Consider the following 20,945-nt stretch of genomic DNA (forward strand, 5'->3'; position numbering starts at 1 on the left):
AGCGCAGCTCTAGGGGCGCCGTCACACTGTTCTGTGTGCAGCCCCCATGGTGCTCCCTTAAAGCAGGTACAAACCGTGCTCCCCACAGCTGGGGCCACGTTGTGCCCTGGGAGCAAAAGCATCTTTTTTTTCTCCCAAATAAACAAAGTTTACTGCATAGCTGCTGTCAACCAGCCATATCATACAGGCTCTGTAGTTTGCCATTATTTATCACTTCTCTTCAATGGGCCTTTTCCCCTCTGGATTGGAAGGCATTTTTGGATCACAATGAAGTCATACCATTGAAAAATTATAAAGGCTTCCCTGGTGGCTCAGACAGTAAAAGCATGTGCCTATAATGCGGGAGACCCTGGGTTCAATCGCTGGGTCAGGAAGATCCCCTGGAGAAGGAAACGGCAACCCACTCCAGTACTCTTGCCTGGAAAGTTCCATGGATGGAGGAGCCTGGTGGGCTATAGTCCATGGGGTCACAAAGAGTCAGACACAAGTGAGCAACTTCACTTTCACTTTCACCATTCTTTCTACTGAAGCTTTTGAAACAAACCTGTAAACCCTACCCATCTATAAATAAGATATTTCTAATGTATCTGTTCTACTCTTCTTATAAAATGTCTGCCTTAAAGTTATACTTCTTTGGAGAAAAGTTCATAATTCACAGATCTAGGAATACTTTGAAACCTTTAGTGTTCCCTGTTTCTGAGTTAGATGATATTTGGAGATATTTAGCAAGTTCCAGTATCATTAAAGTTTTTTTATACTAAGTTTCTTCATCTCATTATTTTCTCTGAGCACGTAGGTCTTGATGAGAGTGGAGGAGTAAATAGCAAGAATTTTGATGGGTTCATTCCCTTAGCAAGTACTTGTTGAGTGCTCACTCCATGCTGAACACCATGATAGCACCTGGACTATAAGTGGGTCCCTGCTTTAGAGCTCCATTCTTCTGGGGAGGGAAATGAGATAGCAGGCTGATGAGCTGTCCCAAGTCAGGGTACCACGGTGGCAACCTGCTCAAGAAGTCACAGCCAGTCTGAAGACAATGAATGTCCTGTACTTTTGTTTAAATGTAGCAGCCTTTGCTTGAAGTTCCCTTCTACTACAAAGCTGAGGTAAAGACAAACTTAGTTTCTTTCAAAATTTTTAAGCCTAGTGATGCAACAGCTTTTAAGGATGAAAGCCCATTCTACTGGGTTGGCCAGAAAGTGTGTTCAGGTCTTTCCGGTTAAACCTGAACAAATTTTTTGGCCAACCCAATAAATTTAAGATCTATGGGAAAACTCCTTGTCCTTACAGGACCACCAGAAAAATGAAAGCACAGAGGTGCTCAGGCTCAGAGTTTCAAGGAATTCAGTCCCCAGGGATGTTCTCAGGGTGTTTTTAATTCATGGATTTCCCAATATAATGTACTTGATGTCAAGACTTAAAATTTCTGCAATTAAAAAAAAAATGGATTCACAACTTAGATCTTGGTGTCAGAGAAAGAAATGTAGCTATGAAAGTCTTCTCCCTCCTTCATCATCCCTATGATAATGGAGAAGCAATGATGACCTTTCAAGTCAGATAATTATAAAATTTTAAATGAGCCATTTAGAATGTTGCTTTTAAGGATGCAAATTAGTAATCATTTGCTTCACTGTGTGATACAGACCCATGAGGTTACATTAAATATGTGTAATGAAAGGTTTATGATGATGACAAACTAGAAAATTATACCATAAGTCACATTATCCTTTTTAAAAGATAGCATATTAAATATCAAGTGTTGCCAGCTAAGATTCACAAAAGATGCTATCTTAAAATATTTATGTAAAACATGAACCCATTTCACCTATTTAATTGTAGTTAAGGTTTAAATTTGGGGGCTTCCCTGGTGGCTCAGTGGTAAAGAATCTGCCTGCAATGCAGGAGACCCAGGTTCAATCCCTGGGTTGGGAATATCCCCTGGAGGAAGGCGTGGCAACCCACTCTATTTCTCTTGCCTAGAGAATCCCATGGACAGAGGAGCCTGGCGGGCTGCAGTCCATAGGGTCACACGAGTCAGACACTACTGAAGCAACTAAGCAGCAGCAAGGTTTAAATTTAGATTGAAAGATTTGTGTGTGGAAGGGACATCTGTTCTATTTTTCCCAATAACATGTACATTATTTACAATGTTTATGCTTCAAAGGATATCCACATAAATGCATTTATCCAACAAAAGTAGTCTCTGCTTCCCATTTTACCAGTCCACACAGAACACTGATTAAACATTGCCACACTTTCACCATCAGCATATCTGCTTGTTTAAATTTGATTGTCTTTCAAATTCTGCATTTAATTTAGACAAATCTCAACTTTCTTTAGTTACATCACCAAGCATGCTTTTCTTATCTACCTTAACATTTTTATCACTTAGGTTACTCTTGTAATTCCTGTGTCATACCTTTTAAATTTCTTTAGAAGATTTCTGTTAACCTAATAGAAGTTTCTTGTGCCAGCCACCATTTCGTCTTCCCTCTTTTCCCCTCTTCTTAAGTTATGACTGACTCAGAGGACAGTTAACCATCACTCCAGGTTCTGCCAACAGGGGAGAGTTTGAACATTTCAAATAGTGGATAAACATTAATCTAGATATTTCTTTGGCACATACATTTTTTGTCAATTAGCCAAGTGTATCTAAATACCTGAATATTTTTCAGCAATGGGGAAAAAGTATCTAGTTGAAACACTGATTCTTTCACTTTGATTTAGTTATTAGAAATATACCTCTTACAGGTAAGCAGTCCTTTATGCTCCATATAGTACACAGTATTATGCAGTAACATCTAAAACTCATAGTAGTAAACATGTGAATGTGCTTCTCATGGCATGCAGTAGGAACAAAATGCATAATGAGATTTGAGGTGTAAGCTTCCAGTTCTCACATTTGAATAATAAATAGTAATCAGTGGTTTGAAGTGACCAGTAAGAACAAATTTCATGAGAAAGCGCACTCCGTTTTATCCACATCTTAAATAGTAATTGTCAGCCTGCTCTTAGGCCCTAGACTGGAGTAACATCAGAAACTATTTTTCAGAGTTGAACTTTATTCTGTATATTAGTAGCAAAACGTGAAGCTACATTCTGATAACCCTGATAAACATGAAATGGCACCATCTGTCGTTTTTAACCATTGCTGATGCTGTGGTAGAACTGAGAACGTCACATCTGGGGAAGACTGGAAGATGGGGGCAGGCGCTGAGGCGTCGGATGTGTTCTGGCCCCTTCATCTTTGGAGGAAACGTGCTGTCCGTGTGTCTTCGCAGGGGGGGAGCTCTGCGCCAGCCTCAAGCGCGGCTGCACCTTGAACTGCGCCTTCGGCTTCCTAACCGACGCCCACGGCTGCGAGACCTGTCAGTGCCGCCCGCGCCCCAGGAAGTGCAGACCCACAGTCTGCGAAAAGCACTGTCCGTTCGGATACCTGTACGTATTTCTCCGTCAGAAGAGCTCTTCTCAGCTGTCTGTAACTTGACGAAGTGGGTTATGTATTTTTGGAGGCTGTTTTTGTGTGTTTGTGAACAAATCAGTGATGTACTGAAGTCCGAAGAGTCTATGCTTGTTTTGTTAGAGGAATCAGAAAGTGGGGAGAGGTGGTATGTCCAAGGATAGGAATCAAGTTTTACTCTTCTTGGAAGACGGGCCAGAGCCTTGTTACGACACTGCCCTTTGGGCCTGTTGGGTGAAATCTCCTCATAGGCAGGGCCTTTGGACACTGCCAAAGGGAGTGGACCTGTCGTGAGGTCCCAGAGATGTAAGCCCTTCAGCTTTGCACAGCTGTCCCAGCAACTGTTTTGTGATAACCTACTTAATCCATACCTTAGGATGAATCAGTAGCTCTCAAGCTGCTGATTTGCAAGGAGCATCCTTACCTGCTTCCCCACCTTACCTTGATGCTTGTCTACCATTTACACTATGCTTTTTTTTTCAGTAGCAGTAGATTTTATGAATTTCCTTGGAGATAAGAATTATGACTTATATTTTAAAATATTCTTGATTGACTCAAACCCCATGAACACTCAGATGATTCTCGAGGGAAAATAGATATTTCACATTTGGTACTTTACTATCTGTCTTAGCATCTCGTTCTGCATGTGTCAAATTGGTTCCTTAAAAATAGCCTTTCAGAGTTTTTCTTTCTCATTCTTGCCTTGGTTCCTTCCATTTTAGTCTCTCTCCCTTTCCAATATGATATGTTTATATAATGCTGGTAGCATAAGGGTCTTGGAGCCATCATCTCTTACCCAGTACCTTAATGGCATTGTTTTTATTCTTTCCCCTGGAAATTCATGTTTAACAGGGAGAGGGGAACCTTAATTTTAATTGGATAATTAAGTTGGAGACATTATTCTTTAAAATTCCCCAAGTTAACTAATAAATCATCAGTATTCTTAATCCTAAAATATGAATGCAATACTAATAAAAGTAGAGTTATTTCTTAGCTTAATTGCTAATGTAGAATAAAGGATTATTATCATAATAGTACCTACAACCTTTTGCTACGGCGTTATAACAGTTCAGAACCCAGGCTGCCCTCAAGTCCAAACTTCGTTTTGGAGAGGAATCTCTTAGAGGATTGTAGATTCCACTTGGTGTTCCTGTCATTAAACACATTCAAGGAGGACCAAGTTGAGTGCTGTAGGCAAATGAATGGCTAGCACATGTGTTTCAAGGACAGCCTCTGAAGGAGAAATTTTGGCCAGACACCACATGGGAGTATTACACCTGCTGAGTGGGTCATCACTGTGTTTATGCAGCAAATGCTTACACGAGGGAGGCGGGTGGAGAGAAGGAATGGAAGGGTGGAGAAATGAGTGTACAAACAAATCCATTAAAGACTTGTTAGGGCTCAAAAATGGTACAGTCCATAACATGAGTATGAACCATTCATTTAATTCATTGTTTTCATTAGATTGACGTAAATATGTAAACCCTGGTGTTCTCATTTCACTTAGCAGATTGTAATTTGTCACTTGGGCAGTTATATACCAACGTTTCCCACAGGGCTGTCTTCTTTTAGAATCTTTTAATTTGTCCAACATAAGAAAAAACAGGGTTCATTTATTTATTTGTTTTTAGTTGAGCACCACTGTTGCCACTTAGGGCTCCCTGGGATGAAACCTGAACACAGCTAGACTTAACTCCTCCTCCTCTGTGCCCAGGAAGCCCAGCTAGGGCAAAGCGTGTGGAGGAGATGTTAAGTCTAAGAGAGGACCTGGAGCTGCAGATAGTGAACAGAAGGACGAGGAGAGCCGATGAATGCCTTTTGTAAGAGAAGATCATTCTCCTTTTAGAGAAAACAAGGAATCGTTGCTAAGAATTTTTTGGTTCACTTGAACCATGGTGATATTTTAATAAGCACATATTTATTTAATATCATCTTCCTGATGAGCACAAAATTTAGGCACTCTAGTTTATTAAAGGGGAAAAAAAAATATTCATCCAGCCGTTTTCCTTTATTCTCTGTGCTTCAGTCATGCCCCATAGGTGGAGCATTTTTCAATTGGTATTCTTTACTGATTAATGAAATAATTATCGGACATTGACTGTAGAACTTCTCAGATGTTTCATTCTTCATCATGTCTGTGTGTCCTTTAGCTCTCTGTCTGTCAACTACAAGATTCTATAGATATCTCAAAAAAATGTTTACTGGTATCTGAAATTTCTTAAGAGAAGAAAGGAAGGCAGTGGCCCTAGCAAAAGAAGGGCTTCTGCCTTTAATGCTGGCCTCCAACATTGACCAGCCTTATGTCCTTCACCTTCTTATTCATGGAGTTCCATATTCATCCTTTTTTGTACTTGGTACCTCTTTTCCTAATCAAATCAACAGTCAAGTCACTGAGATTCTGATAGTCATATCCTAGAGACACCTCAGTGCTTGGGCAATTCTAACCCTTGGCCATGAGTGGATGGTGGTCATGGCCCCAGGGAGCTAATTACACATCACTCCAGGGGGTCGTGAGAGAAGAAGGTCAAGTCACTCTGCTTAATGCCAATACTACTTCCATGACCCTGGGGGTGAGCACTTGGGCGTCAGTTGAGACTTTCAGATTTTCTGACCTCTGACAAAATTTTAATTACCCAGGAAGAATAAGCATGGCTGTGACATCTGTCGCTGCAAGAAATGCCCAGAGCTCCGGTGCAGTAAGATCTGCTCCCTGGGTTTCCAGAAGGACAGTCATGGCTGTCTCATCTGCAAGTGCAGAGGTAAGTGCCACAGCGTGCCCTTTCCCCAGAAACCAAGAAGAAGACAGCCTGCCAGGGAAACAGTTTCGCTGGTCATTGGCCGCTCTGACAACACCATCACTCTCTGGGGAACCATCTCTTGCAACTCCGCGGACTGTAGCCCCCACTGCCCACCCCACTTCGTTTTAGAAAATCCCATGGATAGAGGAGCCTGGCGGGACAGGCTGAGTTGGACGGGCTGAGCACATAAGAGAATGTAGAAGGAAAGGAGGAAAATTCAGTCATAAGCCTTCCAGTAGGAGAGACGCGGATTTGTAAGAGTTTTTTCCTCCCATTTTTCAAAATGGAGGGCGTATTTGCATGAATTCTTTTCATGATCCTTTCCCGTATCACGAGCTGTGCTATGTAGACGGGATTTTTTGGTGACTGGCTAGCGTTGCCTGTAGAGACACTGCGGGCTGCTTATCTCCTGTGCAGTAGCTGCTGCTTTACCAGGCTGCCTTCTGTCTGTCCAGAGGTCTCTGCCTCCGCCGGGCCGCCCGTCCTGTCAGGCACGTGTCTGTCCATGGACGGCCACCATCATAAAAATGAGGAGAGCTGGCACGATGGGTGTCGGGAATGCTTCTGTCACAGCGGACGGGAGATGTGCGCTCTGATCACCTGCCCCGTGCCTGCCTGTGGCAACCCCACCATTCACCCGGGACGGTGCTGCCCGTCATGCTCAGGTAAAGGCTGGCTGACGTCGTCTGCTCCCTAGGCAAGCGACTTCCGCCTCCTAGGGCCTCATCACCTCTCTAACGCTGGGGGGAGTGCAGGGCACGACCCCTGGAACACACTGCAGCTCTCTGGTTTTCATCAGCAGTAGCCACAAGCATCAGCAGGGCGTGATAAATGATTAGCCGGAAACCACTAGACTATTCTAGAGCTCTAAAAGCACTCCCCTAAATTTTGAAGGTTTGAACTCCATTTGGATAAAGGTTTGTGGGCTTACATACTTAAAACTCCAGCCTCCACTTTGTGGATACTGTATTGAGGCTGAATGTGTTAGTTTATTGGAGGGGCTTGATGTTGATTTTATCCATGAAAGCTTATTTATTAAGTAATAGTCGAGAGGGAGAGAATTACTGGAGTCTGTGGCTATTGCTTTTTTTTATTCCTAACTGATAAGATATGTGGCAGTTTTGGCAAATGGAGATGTTTAGAGTGACCACATATCCAAAACATTTAAAATTATAATAATGCTCATCAAGATAAGTTAGTAGAACCGATTTATAATTCACAGTGCTCCAAATTATGGTTGTCCATAACAGTAATTATTACGATAATACCTCATCTAGTGCCTTACAAGCAAAGAGCTCAGCACGGTTTTATATTTATTATTTCTTCCACTAAGTGGAGGCCACTGAGTTAGGGTAAAATAAACACAGGCAGATTTTCAGACACAAAGATTAACTCTCTTAACCAAAGTAAAATAGTACATCAGCTGGCAGACCAGAGAGATGTGAAGTCTCCTGAGTCTTGCATCAGATTTCTTTTAAAGTTGAAATGTACTCTTTGGAGTAGTGATGGTATTTCCCCTGGTCAGTCCTGGTTCTGTATCTCTCTCTGCCTGTGCAGTAGGTACACTCAAGAACCTGAGACCTGGGCCATTGGCGGCGAGGCAGGCTCAGCCTGGGAGGGAAGGTCCCACACACTAGCACCTTGGTCTGCACCTGCTTTGCCTGCCAGGGTGGGAGTGGGCAGAGGGGCGCTGGAAGTCCTTTTCAGCCCTAAGATTCTACATACCTTGATAACTAAGGAAAGTTCTAGGCAGCCTCCATGCCCCTTTAATAGTGCGCCAGATGGCAAAGTTTGTTTTGTTTCCCCTGGTTAAGCCAGATGTGCTGTGTTTCAAAACTTCCCTGGTTCATGTTTTGCTAGTTAAATATGAAAAACCACCAACGTCTACTGAAACAGAAGATAAATGAACAAATCTAATGAGACAGAACTGATTTGACTCAGGGGAAAGAAAACTCACTTGTTCCAGTGAAGACCCCCATGCTTTAGCTATGAGCATGAGAGTGTAGAGTGTGGCCTGCATCTGAGTCTTTGCTAAACTTGGTACTCAATGAAGAACTCTTAACTGGTGGACATGCAAAGATATTACTGAGAATAGATGACTGACTTGAGCATGGAAAGTCAGTGAAACCAAATGTAGTTTCCTCTATTACAGAGAGATGAAAAGTTCTTATGCAAACATACACAGAATTATTGGTGTGTAATTGTGGATGAGTGACCATCTAGATATACACATACAAAAACATATAGGTATTGACATATATAGATGTGGAGGTATGTTTTCTTCCAAAAATCTTTAGTAAGTTGCGATGTATGGATCTTTCTGAATAGATACCCCAGCACTGATACATTCACAGACTCCTACTCCTACTTTAAAGAGTATTTTCTCCTATCTTCTATTCAAAGATCAGCTATTTTTCCTTCTGAGATAAATGAGCAACCTCTGAACTCTTCTGATAGAAGATTCACTAGACGATACAGTTTCTCAGATTTTTTTCCCCTATTTCTCTTACCTTCTACCTTTTACTTTTTTTCTGCCTTTCAGTTTTTCTGTCACATCTCATCACTCATGTTTTGCCTTGAGGCACATGGATGTATATAGCAAAGGAAATCACAGAGTAAGGCACCTGCAGACACATGTCATTTTTCGTCTGACCATTTTCCCTAGTCGTCCACATTTAAAAGGGCAGCAATTCTCAACCCTCTGCAAGTCCTTTCCAAAGGGAGCCTCTCTCCAACATTAGTGCACTGATACTCTTTGGAACAATTTTATCTTTTCCTGTAAGCCATGAGAAATGTACTTTTATCTCATACCAGCCCAATTTTTATTCTAATTATCTTCCTCTCTACTTCCCTCATATACTAGAATGTCTGGCCCAGTTGTTTATGCACATAAGCGTTGGCTGATGTCAGTTTTCTGTGGTATGTACACTTGGTCAAAGTTCCAGTCTTTACTAGCTCCCTGGAGACAAAGCTGTCTTTAAAAGTTACCTTCTTAGCTGGACCTGAGCCCACACCACTTTATCTCCTCAGTATTGCTAACTCTCAGGCTGAACACTGCTTTGAAAGACACAGCCCATGAGTTCTTAGGAGATGTCAGCTCTGAGCATCTCTGCACAAACAGGGTAGTTCTTCTGGGGCCCGATTTCTGCTGAGCTCCAGGCGTGAGCCCGCCGCAGTGTCTGCAGACGGCTGCTCCGCAGGGTTCCCCACTGTCAGCACCTTCTTGAAACGCCTGTTGTGTTTGGATGATATGAACACGGTTAATATCTTCATACTTCTCATTTCCCCAGCACAACTTCAGGGCAACTCCCAGTGCCTCTTGAGACATTTTCAGCATTAAATTCCCTCTCTATCATTATCATCTCAGCAGGAGCTCCGAATCCCCCCTCCACTGGGGAAAAAGAGCTCATACTTACCATCAACCTCGGAGCATTTACCTCTCTTGATCATATCACCAAATGTTTAGTCTCAGGTGAGGTTTCACGCTGTAAATTCTGAAAAAGCATTCCTGCTCACTGGGCTGACAGCTGGTCTATAGTGGAGAATCTCCTGCTTAACAGCAGGACTTATTTCTGAGCCTAAAAGGACTCAGGGCCCCAGAGATAAAGAAGAGGATGAAGCACAAATCAGTTGGCAATTCTGTTTAGTCTGTAGGCATATTCATGATGAAAAGAAGCATAAACTTAAGTTCAAATGCCTTGTCTCCCCTTAATATTCTGAGTTCTCAGTTTTGTCGTAAGTAAAATAGGATAACAGTACCTGTTCACACAGCTGGTGTAAGGAACAAACGAAGTAACACATGTAAAGTGCTAAGCATGGAAACTGGACCATACTGAGCATTCAGTTAGTGAGAGATCTTTATTCTAGACAATCCTACTCATTCACAGACATCCCCTAAGAGGCTCCTGTTTCCTTCAACAGTGAGAGTCCCTGTAATTGAATTGTCTCGACAGATTCTGTCATTCCATGTTGACAGGCTTGAACCATTTCCTGAAAAATAGCTCTTCTGCCTTATATTTCTGTGCACGGAATGTTTTCTCCCCTGTCCTCTGGGTAGGAGCCACCAGTTTGTCTCCTCTGCCCCCCAAAGCCCACAGTCCCGGGTTCTTCCCAAGCTGGTGAGACGGCAGCCGGGTCATTTCCTGTGTTTGGATCTTCTCGTTCCGCAGATGACGTCGTGGTGCAGAAGCCAGAGCTCAGCACACCCTCCATTTGCCACGCCCCCGGGGGAGAGTACTTTGTGGAGGGAGAGACGTGGCACATTGACACCTGCACCCAGTGTACTTGCCACAGCGGGCGGGTGCTGTGTGAGACGGAGGTGTGCCCGCCGCTGCTCTGCCAGAACCCCACACGCACCCAGGACTCCTGCTGCCCACAGTGCCCAGGTAACCGGCACTGCATCTCGGGGAGGCCCTGGGCAGGGAGGGCCGGGGTTACAGCCCGAGCCTCGCCATCCTGCAAGACCAGTGGGCCGGGTGGAGCCCCACGGGGTAACCTGCCAGGCCCAGTCACCAGCATCCCAGACAGGAGTGACCCGGGCAGCCGGCTTCCTAAATTGACTCCCTTCTGTCGATCACATGTTCATGCCATCAGTATGCTTTGCACCAGAGGTGACTTGAAACAATAACAGAAAATTGTTTCTTTCTACGTTTTTTTCCCCTTAACCCTAAATCTCAGATTCAAGAGAGTCCTGAGGCACCAAATTATTCCAAATGATTTTGCTATTATGAAAAGTCATCTTTGTCATTACAAAATGTGAAGAGCAGTTATTGATAAAAGAATGTAAATTGAATTCTTTGAAAAATGTAAAATATATGTGTTCGATGAAGATACTTTGTTAAACAGAAGAATTGCTAAAATATGCATAACACCCACATTTTCAAATCTTCAGTGATTAAGATCCGAAAGTATTAAACGACCAGCACTGCGTATGCACAAAGAGCACTATTGTTTTCTTTTTTTTTTTTAGTCCTCAGATAATCTGGCCTTTGCAGATGAATTTATAGTCATGTAACAAATACAATGAAATTTCATCAGATTTTTTAAACATAAGTTGCTGATCTTACAACTAAGGTAGCAATTCTAATTAATACCAGAATATATAACTTTTTTCCAGAAGGTACTTAATTTATATATGTATCATTACCAAGTAGCTAGCACACTAGTGTTGCTTTGCTGTGGCTCAGTCTTTTATCTTTTCAACTTAAATCAATAATCATTTATTTTCTAAATGTATATTCTTAGAGCATTTCTGCTGAGTAAAACATAAGCCCTTGCATTTGATTAGTTTCTTTACATTGGATTGTCTAGTCAGCCAACTGGAATCTATTATTCTGTCATTATATAACCAGCGTAGTTGATGTCCAAAATCTTCCTGGGTTCACATTGATGATATTTTTAATTGCATCAGATGAAATTGTAGGGATAGCCACATTTTTGCTGTTGTCATCGTGCCCTGCTGCTTAGGTAGTATCTTAGTACAGTCTTTGGTGTAATTTTCAACCATGTTAATCTGAAAAGCTTAGTTAGTGTGACATCTTTTCTAGTATAATAGTTCAGATGTGTTATGTTGCTAGGATATACCCTGGAAATGACAGTGTTAGTCGCTTAGTCGTGTCCAACTCTTTGCGACCCTGTGGATTTAGCCCACCAGGTTCCTCTGTCTATGGAGTTCTGCAGGCAAGAATACCGGAGTAGGTAGCCATTCCCTCCTCCAGGGGATCTTCCTGACCTAGGGATCAAACTTGGGTCTCCTGCATTGCAGGCGGATTGTTTACCCAATGTACCCCAGTTTCTGCTATATTATATAACATAACTCTTTTACTTAGATACAAACCCTACTAATGTTTCTGTGTTAATGTATGACCATGACCATTCCCTCCTGATGGAAACTACTTTGAGTGGTCTTTTCATTGGTAATCATGAAGTTAAATCCATTTATAGCTTCATTTTACAAGTGCTTAGGGGCTGCCTGAACTGAACCATGGGGATCCTGGGGTGGATGAGAACAGACACAACTCCTGTCTTAAGAAGCAATAATCCAGAAGAAGAGCTGAACGGTCTAGTATTCCACCTTTAAGTAAATCACAACAGAGTGAGAGGAGTGCCTGGAAAGGAAAGCATTTTTAAAAAAAGCACATGTAGGAACTTCCCTGGTGATCCAGTGGCCAAGACTCCATGCTCTGAATGCAGGGGGCCCAGGTCCCATCCCCGGTCAGCAAACTAGCTCCCACATGCCACAACTAAGTTCAAGTGTAGCCAAATAAATATTTAAAAAAAAAATAAATTTAAAAAGCACATGTAACCTAGGAAGCTTTAGCTGAAGTGAGAAGTACCTCAGTTGCTGCTCATCTTAGGATCTGAGAGGAAATACAGAGGTTGGTTTAGGGGACGGGACATCTCCACAACCACTGGCCCAGATTTAACCTCTGACTGGACTCAGGGGTTCAGCCCAGGCAAAGAACAAGAGGTGCCTAGAAATGGGACTCCTTTGTATGCTAAGGACTGATTTCTTAGAGCCAGGCCTCAAAGTCAGTGCACATGAGCAGAGGCCCTGCCGATTCTACCAGGAAATGGGAAGAAGCACCCCCTGTATACCTGGCTTTGACCTCTCCTTTATTAATGTATGCCTAGGTGACTCTTCCTTTCTTTGCATATAACTTGAGGGATACTTCAATGATAGCCTTTATCATAAACGTTAGGACTTTGTTTCCTAGCTCAGTATTCCAAAGGCTACACTTACATCTGTGAATAAGCATGTCCCTGGAATGATCTTATATTTTAAAATCAGTCACCTACCCCATCATTGATCTTTCAGAACTTTCCATTCATAGTTGTGTTGCAGTGATAAAAAGTCTTAAAATTCAAACCATCGCTTTCTTCACCTCCCAGTGAAGATCAACAGCAGCACTGATAAATGGAGTACTTCACATCTAGAAGAATACCATCTCTGATCTTAGGATCGTGTCATGCTGAGTCACTTCAGTTGTATCCAACTGTTTCCGACCATGTGGACTGTAGCCCTCCAGGCTCCTCTCTCCGTGGGATTCTCCAGGCAAGAATACTGGAGTGGGGTTGCCATACCCTCCTCCAGGGGATCTTCCTGACTCAAGAGATCAAACCTCATCTCTAACGTCTCCTGCATTGGCAAGTGGATTCTTTACCACTACTGCCAGCTGGGAAGCCCAGTCTTAGGATACTTGTATTGTAATATTGCCCCAAAATGATATATAGGTAATAAAACTAGAAGAATTGCATCCCTGTAGTGATTGGGTCTCCTCGGATGCTTTGTCGGTCCCTCTGTCCTTAAATTACACTCTCATCTGGCCTGGTTTAGAACAAGGTCTAGAAGTGGGCTCATGAAGAAAGATTGAGCATCCCTGTAGGTGACGATAAAGGGAGAAAATAGAAGAGCACTTCTTTCTTTTTCACGCTTTTAAAATTCTCTTTCATTTTTGATATTTTAAAGTTGGAGAGAAGCATAGCACAGAAGAGAGAGGGAGCTGGAATAGAAATAAATAGAAAGAATGAACACCGGTGAAAGAACTGGTAAAACCAGAATAAGTTAGTTAACACACTGCTGACCAGGGGATTTTTGTAGAAACTAATGCCTATGACCAGCAGTTTGTTACGTAAGTGAATATTGAAACATCTCTAGTCAGTAATATTTGGGTCACAGAAAACATACTTACATGTCTGTAGTCAGTAACTTGTTAATATTTGGAATCAGAGGTATAAGGAGGGGTTCTCCTTTCTTCTTAAAAATGGAAAGATGCCCAACAAAGGAAGATACCGTGGGCAAGATACCAGCTGACAGCTTCATCAGGGTTCACTTAGTCTCCTGCCCTTGGGGCAGACGCTGCATCTCAGCTGCAGGTCTCACTCCAGCTCTGAGGCACACCCCTGTGTCCCCTGAGGTCCCCTCCAGACTGTAGGATATTCGTTTCAGCTGCTAGTCCATGATTTCATCACTGCTTCCTCTTCTGAGCTTTCAGATACCAGGTTGGGTGTTGCTTGCAAGAGCCAAGCTATCATAACCCACAGAAACCTCATGCCTGCTTGCAGAACCTCATGTAGACTAGTGTGAGTTGCCCTGATTGCCAGCCAAATCAAAAGTTAACGTCAGTCAGTCTCTTAAAAAGAACTTAGCCCTCAACATGGATGACCCAGAAAAGGTCCCTGAGAAAGCAGTCCCATCTTCCCATCTTTAACTCACATGCCTGTGATCCAGTTTTCCTAAAACTGAACCTGGAGCACTTTTGGAGCAGTGGAAACCAGTGGCTGTTCTTTCTCTGTCACTGCCTTCAGGACTGGCAGTAGGAGATACAGGTACACAATTTGGTCTCAGAGCCCAAAACAAAGCAGCTACCCCACTTCTCATAGAGACTCTCCTTGTCCAGCCAAACTTGTTGCTGGAGAGTGTATTCATGAGGAGGACAGAAAGTGGAACACTGAGAGCTTCTGCAAGACTGTGATCAGTACATGTTTATTACAGAGCAGACTTAATAAAGTTGGTTCTGAGAAGAACAGATGATACTTCTGTCCCTGTATCCACTGAGAAAATGGGATTCTCTTCAAGAATTGCTGAGTGGGACCATCCTGCCTCGTCTAGACTCTCAAGTGCAGAAGTGGTTAGAAGTGCTCTCTTGTCGCTGACATTACTCAACCAGGAACCTCACCAACTTGTACTTTGCTTTGTTATAGCCCATCAGCTTTCTGCTTGAGTTAACAGTTCTCAAGTCATTTCAGTGAATGCTGAGACCCAAAGAGATATCCAGGGTTTTCTGGCAACGTTCTTTTTCTGTTAAGTTGTTGCAAGATTTCGAGACCCTCTGGTCTGTACGTAGGGAAAACATACAAGACTTGCAGCTAGTTTCTCTGTAGGTATGTCCTCAGGAGTTACTACATTCCGCATCACCTTTTAGCCATTAATGTGAATGCCTGAACATTGAAGTGTCACATGTGGTTTAAAAGTCTGTTTGGGTGTTGGTTGGCTAGGACTGCATGGGGCTGCAAATAGGAGAAAACCCAGCTCAGTTTCTAAACAAGTAGAGGTTTCTTTTCCATGCATTATGGAAAGCTTGGAGCCAGATGTTGACCACATTGATTTAGTATCTTAGTGATAGCAAGGCCTCTCTTCTACAGGTATGAGAAGGATGTTACAGCTACAGGCCACAGGCTCATAGTCAAGGCTGGAAGGTTAAGGGTCGTTTTACATCTGCCCTTCTTTTAAGGAAGGGAACGCTGGGACTTCCCTCGTGGTCCATTGGTTAAGACCCCACCCCCACTGCAGGGAGCTCAGGTTGTCCTTGGTCAGGGAACTAAGATCTCACATACCACATGGTGTGGCCACAAAAACAAAAATAAACAAAAATATTTAAGAAAAAGGGGGATGCGAAAGCTTTTCCAAAGGTCCCCTGATTACCAGTAAATCCATTAGCCACAGCTTAGTGACACAGCTGCCCCTAGTTGTGCGGGAGACTAGAAAAGGAAGGAGCAGATTGTTCCACCTGACGTATCAACCTTGTGGTCCAAGTCCTCAGCCCCCCCACCTCGCGTCCCCCAGATCAGGATTTTGTTATGCTAAGGAGAAAAGAGAGCATGGATGTTGTGCAAACAACTAACAGAATCTCTGCAACAGACCTTTTGTGTCTGTTGTTTTGCTTAAAAATCCCCGACCTGGTCCGAGTCCGACACGCTCTTTCGTTCCTGAGTCTGTTTTAGGGAGACACAAATGCCTGGTGGGCGAGCGCGCTTTGTGTGAGGCAGAGTGAAGCTCGCTGTGTTGCACAGTGGGTGCCCTGCAGCTTCTTGTTTCCCCTGCTGACCTTCTGTTCACTTTTGCAGATGAACCTCTCCAGCCTTCCTCATCCCACAATGACAGTGTGCCTAGTTACTGCAAAAACGATGAAGGGGACATATTCCTGGCAGCTGAGTCCTGGAAACCCGACGTGTGTACCAGCTGCGTGTGCCTGGATAGCGTCATTAGCTGTTACTCTGAGTCTTGCCCTTCTGTATCCTGTGAGAGACCTGTGTTGAGAAAAGGCCAGTGTTGTCCCTACTGCATAGGTAAGACCAAGGAAAAAAATCCTTTCCCTTGCCCAGAGACCACTAATTCTCTATTGACAGCTATATGCGTAATCAGTTAGTAATTGTGAAATCCGTTTTTCTGGTTGACACACCACACAGACCCAGAGTAGGTCGCAACAGGAGGAGCAAAGATGTGAAAGGTGTATTCCCAAGGTAAAACATGTTGAGAGTACAGAAATGCTTTCTGAGGATATCATAATGTTATAGTGCCGTCAGGTTCTTCTGGGCTCCTTTGGCATTTGGGGATTTTCAGTTTTAGAGTTAGAACTCTCTTCCTTCACCCTATTATTGACTGTGGTCTTTTTGTCCACACAGAACCACCATGTCTTGTATCAGAGTACGCTTAGTGCCTGAAGCTTGCCACTACCTTAAGATCAGCCAAATACCAGATACTGATTTAATCTCCCAGTTCTTCCTGTCTGCTAACACTTAATTGATCCTATTTAGACCATGCGGTTGTCCATGTTGAGGGCTTAGGGACCCAGAATGAGGCCTGTGTCAGTCAGAGCCCTCTCCTTCATGTGACCCACGGGGATGCGTCTTACCATCAGAGGACATACGTATATTAGCCCCTGACACCTATACCAAAACTGGTCCTATGCACACAAGCCAGATGCTGTTCTGGAGTCCCGAAGGTGAGGCTCAGACAGCTGGCAGCTCTAATACAAGCACAGTCCCTGCTCCCAAGGCTCTCACACTCTCTGATTGCTTCTGTCTCAAGTACAACTCATAAAGTCAAGTGAAAGACAATGACGTATCTCAGTCCAGTTGTGAACCTATCATCAAAGTTAGCAGGTGAAAAATTAGGCAAGCTGTATTAATGGCAGGCATCATGCGTTTATTGTTGAAGATATTTGCGTGCTTTCTAGATGCAAGTCAGTGCGTATATGTGGTACATGCGTGAGGGGGAGCAGAAATCCTCTGGCCACAGGACTTTGTAGCAGCCTGTGTAGATGAGTCAGTAAATGGCACTCAGGTGCCCACCGGCCACCACTCAAGCTTCTCAGGATAGCTCCTCTGGCCACTCTGTGGGGTCACTCCCTCTGAACACTTATTCTGCACATTAGTATACAAGAGATGGAAAGATTTTAAAGCAGAGTTTCTGGTCTCAGGAATTTTACAGAGCTTGATTTTCTCAGTGTCATGGTTAGGAAATGTGTGCAAATGGATTCTCTTCTTTTCATAGGGTGACTGCCTATCCAGTTTATTCTTTAAACTGTGCTTTTGTGAGTGAAGTGGGGACTGTTCATAATTTTGATGGGACCATGGCTCTAGACCAGGCATGTCCCAAGCAAGTGGGGACCTATGGTTGCCCCACCTCTTAGTGACAGGGATGTTAGATCTGCTGTAATACCTATAAGCTTTGTAGCTTGTAAGCGGATGCCAAAAATGTATCAAGGCATCCATCCAGCTTACTGCTATATATCTTCTCAGAGAGTTGACTGGCATTCATCTTGTTAAAAGTGGCATAGCCTTTGATAAGATCTGAATGAAAAGTGTAACCAGGTCACTGTTTCAGACCAGGGCATTGGTAGAGGAGGCGGAAATGTACAGCCGAGACCAACACGTTGAAATACCAAAACTTCTGTCCTAAGGAGACAGTTTATAAATCAACCAGGAGTACTTGGATCATAGTTGGAAACCAGGGCCCAGGAAACCTGAGAATTCTGTAACCTTCAGAGGAAAAACCTAGCTGCGAATTTCTCATGTGTTGAAATGCTCTGAATTTTTTTTTTAAGATAAAAAAGTTCCTGTTGTGTTTTGCTGCTTAATTGGTGAATATGTGATTAGTAAGCTGCTCAACTAATTAATGTGTTTCCATCTGATAGTGGTATAAAACCAGTTTAACAAATTGATACTTATGAAAAGGAACCTGCATATCCTAGGATTCTGTGTTCTTTGTCTTTTTTTTTTCTGCTTTCATATTTTCCTATTCCAATTCCTGCATCTAGACTGTACATTCTTCTTTAGTATGGGGAGGAAAATACCAGTTTGGCCTCGATTTGTGATTTTGATTTCAAATTAGATTATAAGCACTTTCACTAAATTGTGGTTCACATAAACTCGACAGAGTAGAAATTTTGATTCTGTTACAACAATCCCCACCCGTACCCCACCCCCACTGCCCCAGCCACATTGAGGCAGGTATAACTATATTATATAAACCTATGAGGTATCCTCTGCCAAAGGTACTGGGGATCTTTAACAGTTGATGAGTAATACTGTGTGCTGTTATCCTCACATTCATCTTAATTGCTACATACATGTTTTATTTCTGAAATAGTCATTGTTGTTATCATTTAGTTGCCAAGTCGTGTCCAACTCTCTGCAACCCTGTGTTGGACTGTAGCCCACCAGGCTCCTCTGTCCACAGGATTCCAACAGGCAAAAACACTGGTGTGGGTTACCATTTCCTACTTCTCCAAACCAGGGATGGAACCCAGTTCTCCTGCTTGTTAATCCAAGCAGATTCTTTACCACTGAGGCACCTGGGAGGCCTTGAAACAGTCATTAGGAGCCTCTGTAAGCATCATGCTGCTGCTGCTGCTAAGTCGCTTCAGTCGTGTCCGACTCCGTGCAACCCCATAGACGGCAGCCCACCAGACTCCCCCGTCCCTGGGATTCTCCAGGCAAGAACACTGGAGTGGGTTGCCATTTCCTTCTCCAATGCATGAAAGTGAAAAGTGAAAGTGAAGTTGCTCAGTCGTGTCTGACCCTTAGCGACCCCATGGACTGCAGCCCCCCAGGCTCCTCCATCCATGGGATTTTCCAGGCAGGAGTACTGGAGTGGGGTGCCACTGCCTTCTCCGCTGTATGCATCATACTTTCTTGCAATTAGCCTTTCAGATTGGGCTTCATTCTTCCTCCCAGCTAATATTCAAGCATATGAAGTCAAATTCAGTTCATGACTGCGATATGAGGATTTTCTGACCCTCCAATGGCACCCCACTCCAGTACTCTTGCCTGGAAAATCCCATGGACGGAGGAGCCTGGCGGGCTGCAGTCCATGGGGTTGCTAAGAGTCAGACACAGCTGAGCAACTTCACTTTCACTTTCATGCATTGGAGAAGGAAATGGCACCCCGCTCCAGTGTTCTTGCCTGGAGAATCCCAGGGATGGGGGAGCCTGGTGGGCTGCCGTCTATGGGGCCACACAGAGTCGGACACGACTGAAGCAGCTTAGCAGCAGCAGCAGCAGCTTGCTCCCATCACCTCTCCAGACTTCTCTTGTCAGCTTCCCATCAGCGTGGTCCCTCTGTAGGGCACCAAGCCTGGGCAGCCATAGCACACCCGTGGGCAGTTGTCAGCTCTGCCCCACTGGTAAAGTCTGCATCCCCATCCACATCATCGAGCAAAGGGAAAAAGTGGGAAGGCCATCATTCTTCGTGTCCTAAAGCTCCGGATGGCCTCTCAGCAGGCTCCAAGGACCAGTGCTTTCCTTGTCTCCTGTTCTAGGCTTTCTCAGTGTGAACCCAGCTCCATGTTAACCCAGGTAGTCTGTTCCCGGGGTTGTGTGTACCTCCGCCAAGCCTGCAGCGCTGACCTCACCATGGCTGCAGATCACCTCCCTGGGTGCATTTTCTTCCAAATCAATCAAATATAGATTTCTGAAAAACCAGATACCTGCCTTTGATCTGACTTCCTTTTTTTAGTGATAAAACTTCTGAAGAAAAGTGTTCTTGCTTTCATCTTGTAAAGTAGCCTTTTTTCCTACCACAAGAGAACTGAAAAGGGTGATCCTGCTAAACATAGCATTATTACAGATGTTTGGTGTTCCTTTCAGATAAATTATCAAGTCACTAAAGTGCAGTGATAATGCTTCTCTCTAATGTGTGAAGGCCTCATATTATGTGTGCTAATTTAATAGAATGTGTAATACACACATAATTAATAGGATTGATGATTAATTTTGAAAAGTGAACAGCTTTGTCTAATTACTTATAATACCCATCATTAAGGAATTCATCTTTGTACTGGAAAGAAGCTAAGTAGTAATTACCCAATCATTTTAATGGAACATCTTCAGATTCTTGAATTTTTTCTATTCCAGCTTCCTACACAAATACAGACAAACTTAGATTTTATTTTCATAGGCTTTTTGACTGTCATGATGGCTTGAAGAAAGGAGAATGAGAATCAAGAGATGACTTGAATGTAGTTCAGGTGGGGATAAAAGGCCTGGTGGGAATTTTAATGTGTGATGGCAGATTTGACACATGGTTCCTTAGAAACAGCAGATGCCTTCTCCATGTCAGACTTGCAAGGTAACATCTGGGGCCTTATCACTGACTACATGCTACGTGCCTTTTTGGAAACTTGCTGAAGAAAAAAATTATGTCAGTGCTTCAGTGATATCTTTATCCCATCACTGCTAAAGGCCAGCAGGTGGTGTACCACCAGCACTTCCTGTGCCTGAGGGGACGCTTGTCCTGACACATCACCATTGCTCTGATGTCTGTGTTGGTGATGCTTCTGCCAAGGGCCAAACTAGCATCTTCTGTCAGCAACCCAGCAGATCTGCACCATGTCCAGGAGCGCAGTCATTCCCAAATGTTATGTTCACAACTATTATATTTGCATTATGTAATATAAAACATT

At 43.5% G+C, this 20,945-nt stretch overlaps 1 protein-coding gene across 2 annotated transcripts in view; it reads left to right on the plus strand.

Moving 5' to 3' along the window:
• CRIM1 (cysteine rich transmembrane BMP regulator 1) overlaps nucleotides 1-20,945 on the plus strand; it is a 208,173-nt gene that overhangs the window by 157,625 nt on the left and 29,603 nt on the right. The window contains exons 9-13 of one of the 2 annotated variants that reach the window (XM_040224625.1): nucleotides 3,282-3,438; nucleotides 6,098-6,219; nucleotides 6,714-6,923; nucleotides 10,428-10,643; nucleotides 16,105-16,326. In XM_040224625.1, the coding sequence (XP_040080559.1) occupies nucleotides 3,282-3,438; nucleotides 6,098-6,219; nucleotides 6,714-6,923; nucleotides 10,428-10,643; nucleotides 16,105-16,326 (927 nt within the window). The remainder of the gene's footprint in view (nucleotides 1-3,281; nucleotides 3,439-6,097; nucleotides 6,220-6,713; nucleotides 6,924-10,427; nucleotides 10,644-16,104; nucleotides 16,327-20,945) is intronic. The other variant, XM_040224626.1, reaches the window with a different exon arrangement.

Source organism: Oryx dammah, unplaced genomic scaffold (genome assembly GCF_014754425.2).
Source record: "Oryx dammah isolate SB20612 unplaced genomic scaffold, SCBI_Odam_1.1 HiC_scaffold_25, whole genome shotgun sequence".
Lineage (NCBI taxonomy): Eukaryota > Metazoa > Chordata > Mammalia > Artiodactyla > Bovidae > Oryx > Oryx dammah.